We start from the raw sequence: 23,181 nt of genomic DNA on the forward strand, positions 1-23,181 counted from the left end.
TCCTTAACATTGCAACTCTTTGTGAGGCAATTTTCTTCTTATAGTTGAAGAAACTGATGCTCAGAGAGAATAAATCACTTGTCTGAATGTAACACAACCCGTTAATTGTACAGCCAGGATCCAAACCGACGTGTCTGACAGAGGAGACCCTTGGTCCCTGATTTTAATGAACACTTGGATCGAGCTCTTGCTGGGGGTGGAGATGAGCAGGAGAGGAGGGATCAGAGATGCATGGCAGTGCCCAATATTCAGGGCACTCACACTCTTTTTGGCGCGGGTGTGGGGGTGTGGGGGTGGGGGGTGTCGGGGTGTGGGGGGTGGGGGAGGGGCACACAGAAAAAGTGCTACCACAGAAATCTGATCCAATGCAACAGGAGGACTCGGGGAGGACCAGTAAGTTGTCTCTGGGGAGTTGGGGAGGCCTCCCAGAAGTGGCCTTCAAGTTGTGTCTTAAAGGATGGTTAGGAGTTTGCTGGGCAGGTTGGAGACGGAGGGGTTGCTTACGGTTTGTACGAAGGAGCGACAGGCCCTGCAGCCAGGCACAGTCTGGCTGCTTGGTGGCCCGGTCCCCTTGAGAGAGGCAACATGTTGCTGGTGTGGAGACGCCGGTGGGCTCCTGGTGGCCAGAGCGCCTTCACAGGAGACTAGGAGTTTGCACAGAGCTCCCCTGGAAACTGCTGCAGAAATGCCGTTCCTGGAAACCCACTGGAGGAAACAGACGTGCTCCTTTCCTCATCTGGGAGTTTAGGTATTAACACAGTTTTCCCAGGGAATCTAAGCCAGAAGTTCATGTTGGTTTTTTATGTTCTTCCTTCCATGGAACTCAAAAGAGCCCGTTAAAAAAATAAAGTTAAGCTAGATCCTTGAGTGCATAGTCTTCTGAAGGAACCCCACCCCACAGAGCTATCGGAGATGGAATGTTCATTTTCCTCTTGGCTCTTTTGCTGTGTCTGAATAACTAAGGCAATTTGATTCATTATTTCACAACAAAACCAAACCCAGACAAACCAGCTCTTTGGCGTTATGTGGACAAAAACATCTGGTTCCTTTTCATTGAGTCTCTCTCCTTCAGCTAGGATGGTCGGTGTTTAGGCTCCCTTGTTTTTCATAAGCTGGAGTTTTCAATATATCAACTCTCTCATTTACGTAATGAAGGCGATCTCTAAAGTTCCTCCCAGGGTTTGGACTAATCGCTGGGACCAGGTCCAGCTTTCTATATGTTTACACGTTGCACACACAGTATGAGAGAGAAATTGATTTGATCAGTGGAGAAGTCTAATACAGCTACGGGATTCCCGTCCCCCCCCCCCCCTTCCCCATTAGGCAGGCACAGGTGACTGGGGAGTGGATTTTCTACTCTATATGGTAATAGAAAGCTCTGTCTTTGATTTAAGGTTCAGCAGTTATACTCGGGAAAGTGTGGCTCCCTCTGACCTTTCTGAATGGGTTGGTGCCTGAACAAGAGCTCACATCGGAGAAAAGCATCTCCAATTGGCCACATTCTGCCCTGAGCCGGAGCACAGCTTTGCAGCTCCCTTTGTGAGGCCAAGGGGAGAAGGGGCCAGGACCCAGAAAGTGTGTTCCCTCAGCAAGGCTGACAGGCTGTTGACAAACACCCAGGGCTGACTCCAGTCCTCAGACCCCAGGCAGGACGCTGGCTTCAGGACTGCAGCCTGGCTGAGCTCCCAGGGGCCAGAAGAAGAGCAGAGAAGGAGATGAAATAGGTGGAAAGAGTGGCTGGTGTTTAAAGCCCACGGTGTGTAGTTTCCCAACGTTTTAAATCGTTAATTCGCACCTCTTTGTTATTATCACGACTGTAGGGGCGGGGGGGGGGGGGGGCGCTTCTTTTGGTGTTGGCACCTGACGGTATTTTACGCCTTTCCTCCTCCCGTGACTCCGAACAGGACCATCTCAATTTTAAAAGTGCATCCGAATAGTGCCAACAATAAACATAGACTTGAAAAAAATAAAGTAATTGTTGACAGAAAATAAAATAAATACAATAAACAAAAGCACATCTGGAACCAGTCCTAGACTTCCAGGCTAGCTGCCTGGCACCCAGACGGGCTCAACAGATGTTTGTTGAGTGAATAAACGAATGAAGTGATTCTCTCGAAAAAGGTCAGCGAAATCTTGACTTTCAGCAAGGTGGTTTAAGAAAGAAAACATCACCCCCCTCCCCCGATTATTACTAAATACTCTGTGCATTTGAAAGGAAACTCTGCAAAGTTGATTTTAGAGTTTTTTGAAGAAATTCTGAACCAAAAGCTCTCTGAAATGGAATGTTCATTTTTCAGTTCATCCCAATACTGTGTTTGACTAACGTGCATTTCAGCTTAGTGACTGAAAAGCAAGGGCACCCGGATCTTCCGCGAGTCCCCCGGGCCACGGATCCCACGGATCCCGCTCTGAGCTGGACAGGTTCAGGGCGCAGGGCTCCGGTCCCAGAGGCCGGGCCCGGGACATGCGCCTGCCGCTTGCAGGACGGTAGGTCCTGGTCCTTGCGTCTGGCCCAGGCGCCGACCTCGGGACGGAGGGACTCAAGGATCGGCCGGTCCCCCGGGCAGGCGCGAGGGCCCCGCGCAGGTGTCCGGCCTGTGTGCCCGGGGTGCTGGGCCTGGAAGACCCGAGAGGGACGTATTGTTACACTGTAACGAGTCTGATTAACATGCTCCTGACACTTTCTCTTAGTTTCTTGGGCGCCTAGCAACAGCGCACAAAGGCGCGGGATTGTCCCGGGCTCCGCGGGGACACGGGGCAGCCTTTGATCTGCCACCATTACCGCGGGGCTGCGCGCCAGGCTCGCAGGCTCCGGGCCGCCCGCGCTGGGCACGGTCCCGGCCACCGGGCTCCCCGGCCCGCCCCGCTCTCCGCCTCGACGGCCGCTGCGCCCGGAGCGACCACCGAGGGCGGTGCCTGCGGGCCCCCTGCTCTCCGTGTCCGTGCGCCCCGGCCTCGGGGCTCGGAGCGCAGGCGGCGGTGGCCGCGGACTCGGTGGGTCCCGGCCCCGCGGGCGCAGGACCTTAGCCCGGGCTCGCCGGGCCCTTCCCGTCGGAAGCAGCAACAGAACTTTCAATAAGAAAAGAAAAAAAAGAGAGAGAGAGAAACTAAAACAAAGGAGAGTAAGGGCGCGAGCAACAAATTAAAATTTTTTTTTGTAAAATTAAAAAAAAAAATCTGTGGACGTCAGCCCCTTTGAGCTGAAACTGGGTTTGATCGGCTGCAAACCTCGACCACAAAAGGCGCTCACGATGATTTCGGTTCCTTCCATCACCGCCCTTTCTTCATGTCGTTGGCAGTTCTCACTGATTCGGGAGGAAATATGCTGCCAAATAATTGCTGGAATGTAAACAAACTTCCAACAACAAAAATCACCCGTCACAGAACAGCAAAAAGCTGCCCGATCCCGCCGCGCAGTATTTCAGGCACCAAGTTAGGTATTTGAAAGTAATTTACTTTCCATTTTGTTCGTCCTCTTACACTCCCCCGCGCCCACCCCGATGTAAAATAAAGCCCAGAAAGAATAACTAAGGTTTTAACATTTAAATGTTGCGGTCAACTAATTACGTCCCCCCTAAACTGCTTGTGCAAGCCTCGCGGGGGGAGGGGCTCTGGCTGGGAGGACAGGGCCCCGAGCCTGGGGCCCAAGCTCTGCGGTGACCGACGGGCTCGGGGACCCTCGCCAGGATTAATTTAATGTGCATGAGATGCTGCTGATAATCTCAGAGCCTCTTTTGTACCGTAGATCGATTGTCTTCTAAGAACTAGAGGTAAAAATAAAAACGCAAGACATTTAGCTTTCCAAGATAAATGGAAACCATACAAGTAGAATGTTCTTCAAGTTAAAAAAAAAAAAAAAAAAAAGGTGTGTATCCTTTTGTTTCACTTTTTAAGATATCGTTAGCAATTCAACGTCCCCAAAGAAAATCAGTTTTTCCGGCAGGCAAAACTATTGGGGGCAAAGGTGTTCATGATAATAATTGCACGTGTATTTTAGAAAAGGGGAAAACAACCCTACAGGGTCTTCTCCATTTGCCTAGCAAAATACGCCAGAAAACGAGTCCCTTTGAAATTCAAATCGGAGGTGGGAAGTCTTTCCTTCTGGAGGACACTTTTCCCAGCCGGTCCTGGAGGACAAGCCAGAAGGGCAGCCAGCGGTTGAACACTTGCAAATCTGAAGGGACCAGCTCCCAGATGCCCAGAAACTTCCCAACTTGTGCTTCGGGACAGTGCCTGACTCCACCGGAGTGTCCCTCACCGTTTCAATAAAACATGATTGTATTGATATAATCCTCTATACATTAAAATGAGGTTGTCACAGAGTGTCATTAAGACCTCAGTAAAACAATGAAGACATTATTGGGCACCCCCCTCAGGCAAGGTATTAGGGGAATAAAACAATCTACACCACACGGGTCCTATTGAGATTAATGAAAAAATTATGCAAAAAAAGGTCTCAATTTCATTTTCCCGTGACAGGGCTTTGCACACATACAGTCAGTCTTGCTTTGCACCTGATGATTTATTAAACTAATCTACAGTGATCACCACTGATGTTCTCAACTCAATCTTGTCCTGGCTCATTTTCTAAGTAATTGTTTCTCATTAGTTCTGATAATGTTTTAATAGTGTTGCCCATAATTTAGGCCCCTCGAATTAATAACAGGGGGGTGATATGGCAAAGCGGGTTGTGATGAGCTACAGAAAAATATAAACAGGTATGTTTTTTAATTAATCAGATTTACTGCAAAGTCCTCTTTTTGTGGTCCATTCCCAGCACAGAGGAATTCGCCAGGTTGGCCATTGCCATCACGTTAAGTGGGATCTGTTCACCCAGTTCCTCACTCCCTGTGATACCTGTGCCCCACCCCCCAAAGAGATGCAGGTGAGAAAACAGAGGAGATACCTTATCTCCCAGCATCTCCTTGTCCTGAAGTTTTATTTTCCAAGGAATGAGGCACAACAGGTGTGACGTCCACCAAACCTTTCCAGAGCCCTCATTGGTCTCTGCTCAGAGTGGGCACTTGGTCCAGATTTTTTGGCTCTAGTGCAGGGGTGGGCAAACTTTTTGACTCGAGGGCCACAATGGGTTCTTAAACTGGACCGGAGGGCCGGAACAAAAGCATGGATGGAGTGTTTGTGTGAACTAATATAAATTCAAAGTAAACATCATTACATAAAAGGGTATGGTCTTTTTTTTTTTTTTTTTTTTTTTAGTTTTATTCATTTCAAATGGGCCGGATCCGGCCCGCGGGCCGTAATGCTCTAGTGGGTTCCTGTCTCATGACCCTACCATAATCAGGACCAGGGGGTTATAAGGAAGATGATAAGTTTGACACTTGGGGAGATTTACACAGCAAGGTGGCTTTGTTTGAACAAAGTGCAGCTTGAGATTAAGGGCGTGGTGACTGTTCCAACATGGTTGGGGACCTAGGAACCCATGGGCCTGTTGGTGATGGGTGTGGAGGCCTTGCTGAGGGGACTGCTTTTCCCAAGATCCAAATGCCTTCACCCCCGCATCTGAGGCTCCTCACAGGGAGGGCTTGGCTCTCAGTGAGCTCCTGGCTTGAGGAGGCCCCCGGTAGGGTTTGGGGGTTGTCTGTGTAACTGGAGTGGAGACTAGAACATCTTGCGCTTTCATCCTGTCAGAGCCTGGAGGGGTCATCCGGACCAGCACAGAGGATGGGAAGGGCAGTTGGGTTGAAGTAGAGGGTTGCCTATGGGGGAAGTATGAAGGTTTTTATTTTCCTCTTTTGCTTAAGACCAGACCTGCCTACGGAGTTAGCACCTGAGAGAGGGGTGAGTGTGTGTGCACATACGACAGGTCAGAATGAGAGGAGGCCTTTGCCTTCTGAGCAGTCCTGTGTCTGTGCTCGGAGCGGAGAGGTCTGACTGTGTGGGCACCTATAGTCCTGGATTACCCTTGTGCACATGTGGCTGCCAGCCTAGGTGGGCACAATTGCAACAACAAGGTGGGCTGGGGGCTGCTCCTCCTGTAACTGCCGCCCACGGCTCCTGTCCGCAGTCTGAAGCCCAGTGTGGCTGGAGGCCATCTTTCTCCTTGTAGCCCCCTTGCATGAGAAGAGGGCTATCTCCCACCTTCCTTTCCTGCTAACTCTGAAGCATCACAGAGGACCAAGGCGAAGGTGACAGTGCTCTCATGAGTAGGTGGCGGGGGAGCATCAAGGAGGGGAGATGCCCTGCCCAAGGCGGGCCAGGGCTGCCGGGCACACACCTCCTCAGTTTAAGAGCTGCCTCCAAGGATCCTAGGCTTGGGGATATTAGTTGGTTTCTCAAGAACGTGTTTCCACAGAACCGTCCTGCTGGCTCAGGTTCCTCTGGTGTCCCCGGCAAAGCTGTTTGTCCCTCCCTGCTGAGCCCTGGTGGGTGGGTGTTGCAGGATAACATGTGGGCCTCCCCACTCTGCTTTGGTTCCATAGTGCCTTTCCTTGTGTATAACCTTCAATTCTACTCCCCTCTGGGCTTCCTGTTGGAATGGAAGAGGTAGAGGAAAAGTAGACCCCTGGTTGGGGTACGCAGTAGGGGCCACATAGGAAATAAACAGAAAGGACAGAGGAGGAGGTGAAAAATGAAAATAAAAAACAAACTGTTTTCTATTTACAAATTTAAATAAACAGAACAGCCTTCCCCGCGGTGTTTGTCTAAGAGTAGCAGCCTTGCTGCTGTGTAGGTCATGAAAAGGTTGGTGTAGAGTTTAAAACTTCCCATTCTGTTAATTTCTTAAAGAACAGTCGCCAGAGTCTCGGCACAAAAGCTCATGATTTAATGAGGAGCAGAAACAAAATCTCTGATTGTTGGTGTTTCAAATTTCATTGGCGTCCTCTGGCAAACACAAGTTGATCCTCCGCAGCTTCAATACCCTTTAGCCTTCAATATAAGAGCACATGCTGAATAGGGAAGAATGGCCGGTTGTTATGTTTATTTACCCTTCCTACAAGCTGGGTTAACCTCTTCAAAACAGCTTTACTAAGCCCGTTAACCACACCACCCATCTGACCCGCAGCCGCATCTCTAATGTGATGCAAATCTCGCCGGGCACCATGTGCACCAGCTCCGAGCATTGTGTCTTCCGCAGAGGCTACAAGTTTATTGCTGAGGGGCCTGTCCCAGCCATACATTTACAGGGGAAATGGCCTCAATGGCAAACAGTTAAATGGGAGATAAAGGGGAGAGATGGATGGGCTTGTGTTTCTGCGCATTTATTTTTTAATTGCTGGTAACTGTTGACCTGGGATGCGGGCTTTTTTAGTCATCACTTAGTGGTTCAAGGATTATGGATGTTTCATTTTGGGGGGTGGAGCTTAACAGTCATCGGTTTTGAAGATGTATTTTTAGAGATATTGATATAAACCAAGATGATAATCAGCTTTTCTATGCTATCTCTGTTGTTTTTATCAGCTTTCTAGTGAAATGAACACAACCCCTTCCTGTAGTTATTATTATTTAAAAGCCTGGCCCTTCTTAAAATTACTTATGGGGTCAAGTGAACAAATGAACACTGTGGGGAACATCTAAGATGAGAGTGGTGAAGGGAGTACACCTATTTGGGCAAGACCTGTTTCATTAAAGATCTAACTTCCCCTCCCAGCCCACCTTTCCCTACTATTTTATCTCCTTGTGAAATAATGAGTCCATAGCTATATCACATTAATGAACAATAAAATCATAAGCTTGGAACCAAAAAGAAGAAGGTTCATTTTTAGAGGAATAACTGGCCAGTGAGATAACGACAACCACGAGAAATTGTGATTAACATGAACTGTAAGTGGAGAAAGGTTCCAATCTGGCATACTAACAAGTTGCCTTGAGTATTATGGTCTGTCTTTAAGAAACCTACTGTATATGTTCCGCCCACCTGATGAGAGCTTGATTTAGCAGATCATTTTTCCTTGATGGATGTGGCAAGCGTAACAATGTTCTGGGCCTGCTTCAGTAATGGCATGTCGATCATACTCCCTCGGAAAGTAAAGGCTCCCTGGAAAACAGAGCATACAAACTTCCTGAAAGAAAGCTCGGAAATTATAGGCTTCCTTTAGGCACAAGAACATTTCAGATTCCACCTGAATTATACTGACTTTCCAACCCAACTTTTGAGAAAGCCAAAGTAAATTACAGGGGAAAGATTTTTTTTTTCCTTCTAAAGAGGAAAAAAAAAATCTTTTAGCATTTTAATGGAGTGGAAAAACATCAGACACAGGGTACTGGAAACTGTTCATTTAACTCTTGAAATCAAGCAGGAAACAACTGTGGAAGGAAAAGGTAAATACTTCCTTATAGGTTTTGAAATATTGTATAGAACTTTAAAAACAGTAAAGCGCAGTGACAACTGATCATTATTTGAAAAATAAATGTGTGATCAGGTTAACTTGCTTCTTGTTATAACATAATTGAGGGGTAACACTATCAGGGGATGAGAAAATGTAAGGTAGGATTGTACTGAGTAAAAAGCGATTCCTCTGTTGGTATACATTTGCAGGACAGGTTACAATGACAAGGGACATGAGCCTGTAACCAAAGAATCACAGGTCGGTTGAATGGCAAGACTTGAAAGGAATCTCTGAGATCTGATTTATCCTCATTTTACAGATTCATTTTTGAAAACCTTCTGAAAATACTTATTGAATGCATCATGTGATCTAGTTCCTGTTCTAGAGGACAAAACAGGTCAAGGTGATTAGGAAATGTTAGAGCAGGGGCTAATACTTGGATCTCAGAACTTCAAGCCTTCATCACAGACCCCCCCATTAACAAGGTAGTTCTTAGTGCATCAGAAAAAGAAAAACTTAATGGGCAGAAGGTAGTATGCCCAGAATATGTTAATGTCTGGCTATTTATGTTCTTTTAATCACTTCTTTTTGATGTATGCAATCACAACTCTTCATCCTAATTCACGGCAAGGATGCTGGTGTGAGTGGAAAGCAGAGATCTTTTGAGACTTGGAAGTGGACTAGAAAATCAATCCTAGCTGATTGATTGCATATATTGCCATCTACTTCTGGATTTCACAAGTACTACCTGTCAACGGTCAACGCTGTCCTTATTCAGGGCTTCCTGGATGGGCTCCTGGGCTCTCTAGAAACCCTCATGTCCCACAATTACACCGAGTTCTAGATAGGATGGAGGTAACATAAAATTGGCAGGGAATCCTTAGCAGTGACTTCAGAATTTATCTTTCAATCAACAGAGAGGCTTAAAAGCCACTAGGATTAGAATGTTCACCAGGACTGTCATGAGCCACAAACAATGTTTCAGTCAATGACCAAGACCACATATATGACAGCGGTGCCCTAAGATTATAATGAAGCTGAAACATCCCTATCGCCTAGTGATGTCATAGCCATTGTAATACCATAGTGCAACACATTACAGCTGCCTACAGTATCCAGCACAGTAATATGCTGGACAGGTTTGTAGGCTCTACCTCATAGCCTTGGGGTGTCGTAGGCTATACCCTCTAAGTGCTCGCTATGGTATTCGCACAACAATGAAAGAGCCGAATGACGTATTTCTCAGAAGGTATCCTAATAGTTAAGTGACAGCATGGTTGTACTGCTTAACCTTCCCAGCCCTGAAATGATAAATCTGATTCATATGACCACCTGATGGACTTAAATCCGTCATCTCTTACCCTCTTATTTTTACCATTTATACCCCCAGGTTGGCCTGTGACTAATTTCATTCAGCCTAGAACTAATTTTGGTCAGCTCTGGGACTATGATGAATTTTATGAATTTGGTAGAAGTTCCAAGGATGTTCCGTGCGTTAGCAGGAGACGTGAAATCAGGGTGTGAGTCTCATGCTGTTTTACAAGGCAATAGTCTAGTCTCCTTCTTGGAGTAAATGTTGAAGACCAAAGGCCTCCTGGTTACCCGCCCCCCGAGCGGATTGCGGCCCTGTAAAACAGCACCTCTGTCCTGCCACGGCTGAAATAACGGGCTGGCGAGATGACATGAGCATAGATGCACATGAAATCAAAACAATGCCCAGAGAATCAAAATGACGGCGTTGGGTCTATGCCTCGCTCCCTGAATCTGCTCCGGGTTCCGCGTGCATATCAAAGAGGCAGAATATTCCATGGAGTGTTTTAAGACAGAAGACACCATTTCTTGCTTCTACGGTGGTAGATTTTGCTTAACTTCCTTTATGAAGCTCAAGCTGGAAAACAAAATTCAACCTATTTGTTCTTTGTTTCCTTCACCTCAGCAAGCTGAGGATTTTAGGGTTAAGAATTAGACGCCCACCATGAATATTCCCCTGCTTTCACATATCAACCAAAATATGGGTTGGTTTTTTTTTTTTAACATATGGATCTACCTGAGAAATGTGACTGGGCTGTTGGTCAGGATTTAGAAAAACAGTTTGTCAAAAGCTGCTTGGATTTGTAGGGAGGGTTGGAAACATTCCTTAATAAATGGTTACAGGTAATTTCAGTTTCATAGCCCCGTGCATTCCTGAGAAAGTGGCACACATACCATTTGCAAAGTAAAGGGACTTCCATCAGCATGAAGATTCAGACTGTCATTTGGTTTAAATAGTAACTCACTCATGGTTAAAGACCTTAAGAACCATGACTAGAACAATAATAATAATTTTCTGAGCAGTTGCTAGCCTAGCACTGGACATATTTTATTTCATATAATGCTCGTAACAACAGTGTGAGGCAGATACTATTACCCATCCCCATTAACAATATTTTTTTCTATTTCTTTTTAATTGTGGTAAAAACATAACCTAAAATTTACCATTTCAACCGTTTTTAAGTGTACAGTTCAGCAGTATTAAGCATATTCACATTGCTGTGTAACCGATTTCCAGAACTTTTTCATCTTTTTTTTTTTTTTTTTTTTTTTTTTTTTATTGATTAAATTATTACAAAGGGTATTACATATGTGTCCATTTTATCCCCCCGCCCTAGACAATCCCCTAGCCTCCCCTATCCCCCAATGTCTTATGTCCACTGGTTATGCTTCTATGCATGCATACCAGTCCTTTAGTTGATCTCTTACCCCCCTACCTCCTGCCCCGCAACCCTCCCCGGCCTTCCTGCTGCAGTTTGACAATCTGTTTGAGGCAGCTCTGCCTCTGTATCTATTATTGTTCAAAAGTTTATAATGGTCTCTATTATCCATGAATGAGTGAGATCATGTGGTATTTTTCCTTCATTGACTGGCTTATTTCACTTAGCATAATGCTCTCCAGCAGAACTTTTTCATCTTGCAAAAGTAACACTTGGTCAGTTCCCATTAAACAACTACTCCCCAGGTCTCCTTCCCTAGCCGCTAGCAATCACCATTTGCTTTCTGTTTCTTTGAATTTCTATTCATCCCCATTTTATTGCTGAGGAAACTGAGGCACTAAGAATGAAGGAACTTGTACCTGTCTGCCCTCTAGCTAGTGGATGCAGAAGTGGGGTAATCCTGGCCCTCTCTGATGAGAAGCAGGTGTCCCTGGCTTACACCCTGGGCTTGTCGACTGAGAAGTGTTCCCTGACCACCTGAGGCAGAATCACCAAAGGGGGAGGGCCGCTGGTTAAAATGCAGATCCTCAGGCTGGACCCCATCTGGTTTGATGCAGAAGGCCTGTGGGTTGGCAGGAATTCTCTGCTGATTCTAATGCACGTTTGAGTTTGAGAAGTTCTGTGTGTTAGGTCCCCGGGTAGAAATGGTTAGGCCGGCTTTGAAATGGATACAGCTCCATCCCTGCCCTCAAGTTGCTTACAGTTTGCTGGAGGAGACAGGGGAGAAAGAAGCAGGTACAGTATAATGCAACAGAATGAGAGGAAGAGCCAATGTGATGAGCCCAGAGCGACTGAAACGGCTGCCCTTCCCAATCAGGATCGTGCCGCCGGTTGCACAGTTCCCTTAGATAGGATGCCGCGTACCTACAGCAGGCAGGCATTCCCCGTCAGAGTTGCCACGGAGCTCCTTGCGCAATGGGCTTTTATTCCACAGTTACCTATTGAGTTACTTGTGAAAAATGACTGACCCACTGCTTTGGCACATTTTACTACACACAAGCCTGTGCTTTCCGTCTCCCGGATGTGAAGGGCGGTAACGCCTTAGACAGCGGTTCTCAACCTGGGGGTCGCGACCCCTTTGGCGGTTGAACGACCCTTTCACAGGGGTCGCCTAAGACCATCCTGCATATCAGATAGTTACATTACGATTCATAACAGTAGCAACATTACAGTTATGAAGTAGCAACGAAAATCATTTTATGGTTGGGTCACAACATGAGGAACTGTTATTAAAGGGCCAGAAGGTTGAGAACCACTGCCTTAGAATGAGCCTGGTGGCACCTTAGGCATCAAAATCACGTCAACATTATCAGACCCTGAAGTTTTTCATGGCAGGGAGAATCCGACTTATAATTTGATGGCAAAAAGTATTGATGATGGTGGTGTTGACGACAATAGGAAACATATCTACGGGAAATATTCATATTTTGCATTTCTGGCACTTAGTACCTGAGATATTTTTCCTTAGAGTACTCAAAGAATAATTTTTTAGAAACCATAATTTGATCTAACGCTTTCAAATAACGTTTTGGGGCATTCCGGGAGTTCTCTCTGGCACTTTCCAATGACAGTTGCTGCACTTCACTGTGAGGGGATTTCTCTGCCGGCTTTACTGAGAGCATTTGAGCACAGCTGTTACAGTCCCTCTTTTTGGGGTGACACTCTTCCTCTGTGACGCTGTCTTACACCCGGCAAATTAATCATTTACCTCACAACAGGTCCCAGGGAATTCCTAAAACTATCCGTCGGTGTCGGCCATTATCAAATTTCTCTACAAGATCTTGGTTCTGTCTCTACCTGCTAACTCCTCTCAGCCCAGCCACGACCTCCTGCAATACGGCTTCCATACGCACAGAGCCACCTGCTCCGTGACGCTCCTCACAGCGGGTGGGGATGATGCGCTGGCGGCCGCTGTTTCATTCTCACTCTTCTTTCTTTCCAATTTTTGCAACTTATCAACTTGCAGAGTCCTTGGACAGGTCCTAGTATGGCCTGGTCCCCTCACAATTTCGTTATGACGCTCCTTTTAAGGCTGTGAGTTTGGTTGCCTGTTACTCCAAGCTCAGTGGCTAAGCTGCCCGGCTCCCAGGCTGGTGAGAGATCTCGCTGGGAGAGTGCTGGACGCTTAACAGGGGAGCCGCCCCTTCCTAACTGGGATCATGCTGTAATTTTTATAAAACATCAGGTCGGATCTCCATTTGCTTAAACCTTGTTTTGGCTCCCTTTGGACTTACAGAATCAAATGCAATGCTCCCCTGACCAGGGCAGGCCCTGCCTCTGCTCTCGGCCTCATCTCCTGCCAGTCCAGCAACCAGCAACACACACACACACACACACACACACACACACACACACACACACCCCTTGGTATCTCTCGCACACACTGTCCTCTGCTCTGAAGGCCCTTTCCATGTCTATCTGGCAAATTTCTTGTGCTTCAAGGCACAGAAATATCACAAGCATTTCTAGACTTCCCTGTAGGGCTAATCCCTTGCCTCCCTTTCCTTAGGCAGCCTCCCTGTATAGCCCCTGTCACACTCCTTTGTAATTACCTGTTTACGTTGTTATCTTTCTCACTTTCTCTTGAGGGCAGGAGTCCAGTCTCATATTTCTTTTATTTACAGAACCTAGTGTTCAAAACATGGTTCAGAGTGGAGCCTGGCTCTTTAGTGGGGCCGGAGTGGGGTGACTGGGTGGGCCATGGCCTGGGAAGATGGAATTTATCCTGTTTCTCTTTTCCTTATCTGCTGGCACCTTTCGGTACCACTCAATCTTTCCCTGGTCTCATAATACTCACTCGTCAGTTGGCTCATATTTGCTGAGTCTCCAGGAGACACAGTGTCTAACCCCAACAAATGTGATGCTGGGGTGGGGTCAGGTTAGCTCATGCAAATGACTTAAAAGTTAAAATGCAAGTGAGTATGTTATATTCGTGGTGCAAAGACAGAGGAGCCACAGAGAGAAGGAGCCATCGAAACAGGGATGGTTTGGCTAGAGAAGGGCTTCGAGGAACAGGTACTTTTAAAGTCAGGTGTAGAGGGTCAGGGATGCCAAATGAAGGTCAAGAGAGGGGTGGAGGAGACTGAGAGTGGGGTTGGCTTTGTCTGTGTCCCTCAAGAGTCCCATGAGCTTCTGGTTGCCAGTGACTCAACAGAGCAAGCAAAATGAAGGACCACAGTGTGAGATGCAGGACCTTTCTATGGCTGTCTGTGGGTGAAGGGTTTTCTCTAGGGCCTGAGGAAAGGGAGCCCAAACTAGCTTAAATTAAAGCAAACTGAACACAGACAACATTTTAAAATATTGGTTTTGCTTCTCATCAGCTGCTTGACTATATGACAAAGCATAGCACGTAAGGCAGTCTCTGCTGGATGAAGCAGGACTGGGGACTCCCTGGTTCCCTTTGCTCCTGCTGCACCCCCAGTGGGCCCAGACTGGCTCCTTCCTGGACCCTAAGGAGAGGAAGTTGAACCACCTGTTTCCTTTCCTTTATTCTGGGCACTTGCCCTCTGTCCAGGGATGGTCTGGGTACCCAACAATGGGAAAGCTAAGAGCTGGCGCTGCCCAGCTCAGCCTTGCTGCTGAGTGAGACCATCATGGATGGACTGACCGCCCACCCCCTCCCAGCCCACCCCACAAACACAGATGGCTCTCTGGTTCCAGGAGAGGAGTTGGGAGTGGGTGGAGGATGTTTATTCTCCCTTGAGGAGGATATATCAAGATTCAGCAACTGTGGTTTATACACTACAAGCTATACCCCCAGTAAGCCCTAGAATATTACTTTCCAAGCTAAAAACGGGACAGGTGCAATCTTATTTAGGAAGACCCATTACCAAAAAAAGAGGGTTCATCTGATTGTACTTTACACTTTTACAAAATATTTTCAAAGACATTCTCTCACTTGTAGTAGGGAAGGCATGCTTGTTTCTGATTAATAGATGCAAAAACTGAGGTGCAGTATTAATTTTTTAAAAAGAACGTGTGAGAAGGAGAGGACTAGAATCTAAGGCTTTTCATCCAAAATCTCAAACTCTTCCCACTAATATATATTTCTCAAAGTATAGCTTTAAATGGTGGTACCTGTGGTTATAAACAAATTTTTTATATATAATCATATAAAGTATACTATATATTTTAAAATTTTATTTTGATGTGATTTATAAAAAATAATCAGCATATGTAAATGACTATTTCAGAGATATTACTTATGATGCAACTGAAAAAAATAATGATATATAGGTAAGGTACAGATAAGTAAATATGTGAAAATACAGTTTTAATAAATGAATTGGGAACTACTAAAATATAACATGCTTCCACCCTGAGTTTCTATTTGAAAGCTCTTACTATAATTATTTTGATATGAGAAATACCAAAGGATATTTTCAGTGGGAAAAATTTATAAATATGTGAATGACATCTTCCTGAAAAGAAACCCAAAACATTTATGAGGAGGATTAAAGACAGTGACATTTCATCCTTCTATATGCTTCTGAATATCGGAATAAACATCTTTTAAAATTGCCAGGACGAGAGTAAAAGGATATTATTGAAGACTTGGGAAATAGAGAACTTTTTTTAACACTTTAAATTTTAGTGATAATTTGATAGGTATTTTAATACTGTTCAGAATGAAAATTCAATACTATTTACATCTATGGTCAGAGAATTTATAGATGCTAATGTAGCTCTGCATGGAATTTCTAAAAGTTCTACTGAAGCCATTCAACATGGACAATAACCCACATTGGGCTGATCTCTCTTTACTACTGGCAGGGCAATCCTGTCAGATGACTTTCCATGGCTTTTGAAGGGGAAGCCTTTCAAATGATTCATGAGAATAAAACAGTTGGAATATCTGAAGGGGCTAGTTTCGTACCTGATTGGGAGATGCAGTGGCAATTCAGGCCGGTTGAACTGCTTGGGATGGTGCTTTCTGCCCCTGCCTAGGAGCGCAGCCTCAGGGGGTGTGAGGTGCGGGGGATCCTGCATCCTGGGCAGCCTATGGAATTTATTTTCTAAGTTCTGAAAGGTGGAAAAGCCTGGAGAATCTCCCTTTCATCCCTCCCATCCTTTCCCCTGTGCCTCTCCGGCTGTAAAAAAGCTCACAAACCATCAATGGAGACCTGAATGGATGGCCGAGTCAGCTCCCGGCAGCCCTCCTGCCCGGTCAGTGCTGGCCTCGGGGCACCAGGGGCCACCTGGCCAAGCAGCCCTTCTGTGACTTTCCACCAAACAGAAATAGGAACTGCAGGATGAGCACAGTCTGAGGTGGTATTCAGTGACTGCTGCTGAGACAAGGAGGACACCCCGAAACCTGGAGAGAAAGGGAATTGCTCCTCTGGGTTCTCCCGTTTGAGACACCTTGATGCAGAGGTTAGGAATATGGGCTTCTGGGTCAGCTACACCTGAAATGGAATCCAGGCTCTTTCTTTTGCTGTGTGTGATCCACAGCAAATAATGCTACATCTCTGAGCCTCCGTTTCTTCATTTGACACAGCATCAGTATTTGAAAACAAATATACTTAGTCGAATTTAAAAACTCAGACTATCAGCTGCAGGAGGGAGTGGAACAACGGGGAAGGAAGGACAGAATTTTCAGTGGAGGGTGAACAGGACAAGGAAGTCCTAGCAAAGACAAGTGCCCGCCTGGTGGGTTTGTAAAAAAGGAGGAAATTCCTGGAATGTGGCTAGTGCAGGGGTGGGCAAACTTTTTGACTCGAGGGCCACAATGGGTTCTTAAACTGGACTGGAGGGCCGGAACAAAAGCATGGATGGAGTATTTGTGTGAACTAATATAAATTCAAAGTAAACATCATTACATAAAAGGGTACGGTCTTTTTTTTTTTTTTAGTTTTATTCATTTCAAACGGGCCGGCGGGCCGTAGTTTGCCCACGGCTGGGCTAGTGGGTAGATGTAAAATGAATAGACATCATTAACATTTTGCTTTTTAGAAAGGAATGATTTAGCTTTAACTCTACATAGAAAATGGAAACAGTATGTGCATTAGTGAGGTTGATTTGGGACCTTACCAACAGCTTTAGGAAGTTGGAGGAGGAAAAAAGCAGTAGAAGATTTGGAAAATGAATTTGCCAGGGCAGGTGGAGATGGCTGAACCATAGGGAGGAGAGATGAGGTGAATGTCTGGGTCAATTATCTTAATTCTAGTGGCCTGATGCATGAAATTCATGCGCAGGTACAGTCCCTAGGCCTGGCCCCTGCCACCACCCACCCCCAGTTCCCCACTTGCCATTGGGTGATTGGAGCCTGCTGTCTGGGGGAAGGAACCAAGAGGTCGGCCGTTCCGCCCACTCGCCAGCCCTGCCCTGCCACAGGTTGCCTTCTGTGTGTGGGGCAACTGGTGGGGCGGGGGCCTTGGCCTGGTACCACCTGAGTCCCCCGCCATCCACTCCTGGGTCCCCATTCACCATTGGGCAATTGGAACCTGCTGGTTGGGGAAAGGGACCAAGAGGTGGTCAGTGCACCTCATAGTAACTGGTTGAGCAGCATTCTGGTCGTTTCAATTTGCATATTGCCCTTTTATGATATAGGATTTGACCAGTCCAGAGTCCTCTACTGCCCAGATGGAGGGTCTCAGTGGACCAGAGCCATCCTTACTTCACAAATAGATAGGGAAGACCAAAGGTGCTTCCGTTTTTAAAATTCTTTTCAGAGCTCACAAAATGTAGGCAGCAAGGTTTATCTTTAAAAATTTTTAGGCAGAATGATCAGACAGAAATAGACAAGTCTTTGTTTTAAATATCTTTAAATCTGGAAAAATCAAGCCAAGTTTATCCTGTGGAAAGCTACCTACTGAAGTGAAACAATTGGATTTATAAACATATTGCAAAACCTAAAGGAGCTTCCACATTTTCTAGCAAAGTATACATCGTGCTTAATTTTCTCAGTTTTTAAATTGGTTTATTGAGGTATAATTTGCATACCATAAGATTCACCATTGTTAAGTGTGTATAATTCGTTGAATTTTTAGTAATTATCTAGAGTTCTACAACTATCACTTCCCTCCCAGATTTTTTTTTTAAATTAGAAATTTTGTCTGGAAAGATTTTTATTTAGCAAATAGTATGTAAAGAATATTTCATGTCAAATTTAAGCTGGTATTGCCTATGAGAAAAGCAGAGAATGAAGGCCATTTTATAGCAGCTTGCTGCTAAGACCATTAATGTTAAACTTCTATTTTATACACCTTAGACTATTCTTTCTTGGGAAAACACATCTAAATGAACAAATATTAACTTTAAGGCACTTTAAAGGGTTTACTAATATACAACTAACTGATAACAATAATGGATGGAATACATGGTGACAATTTTTTCCTTTGGGTTTTTCTAGAAGGAAACAAAAAGTCAGTATCATATATTCTATAAGTACAATGAATAATTCTTTTTAGCACTGTCAGACATTTTGAAACCAGTTATCTAACTAGTATTTACTAAATATATACTGTGTACCTATTTCTGTCCAAGATGCTGCAGGAAGGTAATTGATACAGAAGAGAGAATTCTTTACTCTTTAGGGACGTGGTGAGAATCCCCTCTCCCCTTTCTTCATTGGGGTCCACTAACCTAAACAGGGAAAAAAAGAATTCTAGAAAATCTTGATTTATATATTTTAATAAAATTTCATTTACCTGCTTTTAATATTAAAAAGAATTTTAAAATTTTAAATAAATGCAACAAAAATTAAAAGAATGCTCTAAACTCCTCTATTAAAATTAGTTAAAGGAGAGGAGGTAAGGGATGGTGGTGGGGGTATAGCGTGATGTCGTGAGAAAGAACAATATAAAGAAAAGGAGGAAACAAAAAAGAATTCTTGGAGAGGAAGACAAGGGAGGAACAGGAGACACACACAGAAATACACATATACTAGTAGAGTCATACATACTAAGAGGGAGCAATACTGCAAAAGGAAAAGAGACAGAAAGATGTCCAAGGAATAAAGCCATCCTTTTGTAGTCCTCATTTAGGTCTTGCTATTAAAGACACTGAAAGCCATGGTGTGTCTGTGCAACCACAGGTGTAACTGAGAACTGACTTGGGGAACCTGCCCTTTGAGGGAGATGAAACAAAGGCCGGACTAGCTATGGCCTCATTGCCTGAGGCTCGCAGTCTACCTTGGGAGACTGAACAACTGATGGCTAATGAAACAGAACGAGGTTTGCAGTGATCAGAGCTGAGAAATCTTTCCGGGGTCCGGCAGGTGGGCAAGTACAGGACAGAATTGGGAGGGAGGGAGCAATATGGGAAATCATGGCTGGGAAGGCACAGACACTCTGTGTTCTTTCTCGTCTCATCAGAATTCCTGCTCATGCCCCCGCCCCCCCCCCCCCCAACACACACACCCAAAAAGTACATGACTAAGAAAATCATGTTGCCAAAGCCGGTTTGGCTCAGCGGATAGAGCGTCGGCTTGCGGACTGAAGGGTCCCAGGTTCGATTCCGGTCAAGGGCATGTACCTGGGTTGCAGGCACTTCCCCAGTGGGGGATGTGCAGGAGGCAGCTGATCGATGTTTCTCTCTCATCGATGTTTCTAACTCTCTATCTCTCTCCCTTCCTCTCTGTAAAAAATCAATAAAATATATTTAAAAAAAAAAAAAAAAAAGAAAATCATGCTAATCTGAACTAACTGAATTCACATTTTGTTTTTGTGACCAAATATTTTTAAGGTTCTATCTAGTTTTGGTCATTAACATGGGGACTCACTGTGACCCAAGTGAAACGGCATTTATGCTAACTATGTTCATATCTTTATCTACAAAGTGAGCCCAGAATTCTGGTTGGGGTGCTTACCATCATCTTGGCTGTGAGTGACCTGGGGCAACTTCCAAACCCTTGTTGGGTCTTGAAGTATTAAGCTGCAAACAGAAGGGATTTGACTAGAAAATTTCTGAGATTTTATCCAACTAAAAAAATTACTTTCTAATTGAAGCTGAGTGGGAAAAAAATCCTGAAAAGTATAAACAAGAATAAAATTATTTTGATTAAAATGTACTTAAGAATGTGTTCAGAATTAAGGATGAAGCAAACAACTTTAAAAGTTATCAGATTTAACCTACACACAAAATATCTTATCCTCTAATACAGAAACAGCCGTTTGTCACTAAAAGTATGTGAAATAGGATATGCTCAGCTCTGGAATTGTGTCACATTGCTTTAAATGTTTACAAACCTGCAAAATTTGTTGTTAATCAAATTAACCTTAAAGTCACCATCGGCAGGCTCTCAGCTTGTCTAAGAATTTGAATTTTTCAAGTCCAAATTATGGCATACAGCTCTAAAACTATTAAATGAATAAGAGATAAAGGGAGACTCGCATGAGTAAGAATCTCAAAGATGGAGTTATGTCCCTTCACCTTTCATTTTCACAGGAAATCACTCCATTTGGATTTTAGTATTCCTGCTTCCAAATAAAGAGGAGAAGGCTGTGGGTGGTGGGAAGCAGGGGTGTGGGAGGGTACACTGTTGTCTATTAGTGGAATCAACCCTTTCAGTTGACAAAGACAACAACCAAATCTGTAGATGGTTTATTTGATCTGCGTGAAAGAGTGGCAGTGGGATTTCTGGCACTTGAATAAGCGGAAACAATATTTTTGGCTAGAGAGACTTTTGAGTTCTCTCAGGGAGCCTTCTAGAAGGCCATCTGGACCAAACAGTATTTCTTTTGTAAAGCTCTGCATTTGGAAACACAAATGAAAGGTGTGCGGGCTGCAATCAGATACCCAAGAAAATAATTTGCTTTCAGTGTTGGTGTGTGTGTGGGAGGGTATTCCTTGTAATTTTCTAGGTGAAGAACTTACATGAGGAAAAAAACCATTTTTTTAAATTAAGATATAAGTTCCTCATTTATATTCCAGTAGAGGATTTGCTTCTGAACACAAACTTATTAATTTGCATTATTGCTTGCTCTAGTGAAATTAGAATGTTTCAGTTATGTGTGTTATTTATAGTCATTATGTCAGGTAGTGACCTTGTTTTTGACCTTTAAGTCGTTCGTTGAACCTAGATTTTAAAGATGAACCTTCCTTGTTTTTAGCCAGTTTGCAAAGCTGTAACAAACGAAAAATCTTGAAAAAGTTAAATGAAATCCTTCCAAAATAAAATAAAGCATTTATGGCAATGATAGCAATAAACCAGGGAGCTTGGAAAACTGGAAACGAAGCAGAGCCATATTTATAGGGAGATACTGCAGAAATATGAATACTCTAGCAAAGTACCTTTGAAAATTTGTCTACATTTTGCTATTCTTTCACATTTTTCTGTTAGAGCCTCCATTTGGAAATAAACGATAAATTCTTATATTAAGATTTCTTGGAATTATCAATCATTTTTAAAAAGCAACTACTTCCTTTAGCTGTCATTTTTGTCCAAGAAGAGATGAATATAGAAACAGAAAAAAATTATCACTGAATTTATCATATAGACATTAAATAATACATAGTATCATACATACATGCATGTATATGTAGTATAAATACATGTTACATATATTAATTTGTAAACAAATTATAGTTTCCACTGATATCAACTAATATTAACTAATTATTTACTTCAGATATTTTCATTTCAATGATCTACTTTTCATACTACATACAATACTTAGTCAATAAAAAAAACCCTGTTAAAATCATATTTTTAAATAGGCAATACTAAATTTAGTTGATATATAATTTTTAAACGTTATGGAACAACATTATTATGAAAAATGACATAAAAATGAAATTAACTTTCAAAAACCCTTTATAAATTTAAAACAAATCACATGGAAGTGACTTATCCTGGCTAAAATATTTTATTGAGTAATTCAAAGCTAAAATAATTAATGACATGCAGCTTGTATCTCAGAATATATTTTTCTGAAAGGATGAAAGAAAGAATCAAGTTTGATTAACATTATGGCTAAACACCTCACAACTGATATCAGCTAAATTAGAAATAATTTAGCTTATGGGAATTAAAATAGGGGCATAGAGTATGTGGAATGTTTAGACATTTAACAACAGATTTAATAGAAGAAGATGACCTTGGTCCGTAAAGTCAATTGGTAGCCTAATTCTTATTAGTGGGGACTAGTGTACCAGGCAAATTCTTGAAGTAGTCACAAGTATCATTACCTGCCAAACAGTGACAGATTATTATTTTTTAATGTAAAGTATTTTCACCTGACATTAGACTAAGGGCCTCAAACTTGCTTTCCCTTGAACTTCTAATTAAAATAAAACAAGAAAATTCATGTGATACCAGAGATTGAACCCCAATAATTTATCTACTCATGATCTAAGTATTCCCATGAATTTTGTTATTGGGAGAGGAAAGGAAAAAAAGGAAGAACTTTTATTTTTGAATAATAATGATAGCTATGTAATAATAATAATTATTATTACTATAGAAGACACAATTACCCAGCATTAACTGTAAACTTCAGCTATACCTTTGTTCTTAGGGAAGAATATAATTTAAGATGGGAGCAGGAAGTGGAGAAAAGCAAAGACATGTAATTTTGCCTTCTTGGGTCATTTCTACTTACAAACATTTCTTGAATAAAGTTTTTCATCCGAGGGGGCGGGGCGGGGGGTGTAAAAAAGGTCTTCCAGAAATTTTTAAGTGTCTCACTGGGACCCAACCATCAGCTTCCCCTCATTGACAGAGTCACCTGTGCTTTGGACAAAGTAACTGAGGGTGTATGTTTTCATCAGTGATTCACATGTGAAATACAACAGATTAGATGTTTGTTGGAAGCAATCCTTCCTACAACTGAGCAACCTATTTATACTAAATCTCTACAAACAGAACCCACATGATTTAAACCCCAAGACCTCTCAAGACCCGGAGTCACCTACCTGCAGACCCTATTTTTGTGACCAGCCAATTTGTAGGCAAAGTGAAGGAAACATGGGAACTGGATAAAACAACCGTGTGTCCCCACTGGAAGCCCCATTACTTGAATCACTTCAACCTTGCTGGACAAAGCACCACGAGAATTTGCTGTCGGAAACAAACCTACACGAATGGGGCACGGAAGAAATGACCTAATAGTCTCCCTTCTGCTCCACTCTCTACAGTTCTGTGTTAGCAAAAGCTGCCACACTATTGTGAAAGCTTTTGCCCCAACAAGAGGGCATTGCTT

General features: G+C 43.7%; 1 protein-coding gene across 3 annotated transcripts in view; it reads right to left on the minus strand.

Annotated features, from left to right (window-relative positions):
- CLYBL (citramalyl-CoA lyase) overlaps positions 1–23,181 on the minus strand; it is a 240,574-nt gene that overhangs the window by 9,581 nt on the left and 207,812 nt on the right. The window contains exons 8-9 of one of the 3 annotated variants that reach the window (XM_036300733.1): positions 7,877–7,996; positions 6,762–6,888 (exon numbers count right to left, since the gene is read on the minus strand). In XM_036300733.1, the coding sequence (XP_036156626.1) occupies positions 7,901–7,996 (96 nt within the window). In that variant the 3' untranslated portion in view covers positions 6,762–6,888; positions 7,877–7,900. Of the gene's footprint in view, positions 1–6,761; positions 6,909–7,876; positions 7,997–23,181 lie in introns of those variants that run through there. The other 2 variants (XM_036300734.1, XM_036300735.1) reach the window with 2 other exon arrangements.

Source organism: Myotis myotis, unplaced genomic scaffold (genome assembly GCF_014108235.1).
Source record: "Myotis myotis isolate mMyoMyo1 unplaced genomic scaffold, mMyoMyo1.p scaffold_m19_p_3, whole genome shotgun sequence".
Taxonomy (NCBI): domain Eukaryota; kingdom Metazoa; phylum Chordata; class Mammalia; order Chiroptera; family Vespertilionidae; genus Myotis; species Myotis myotis.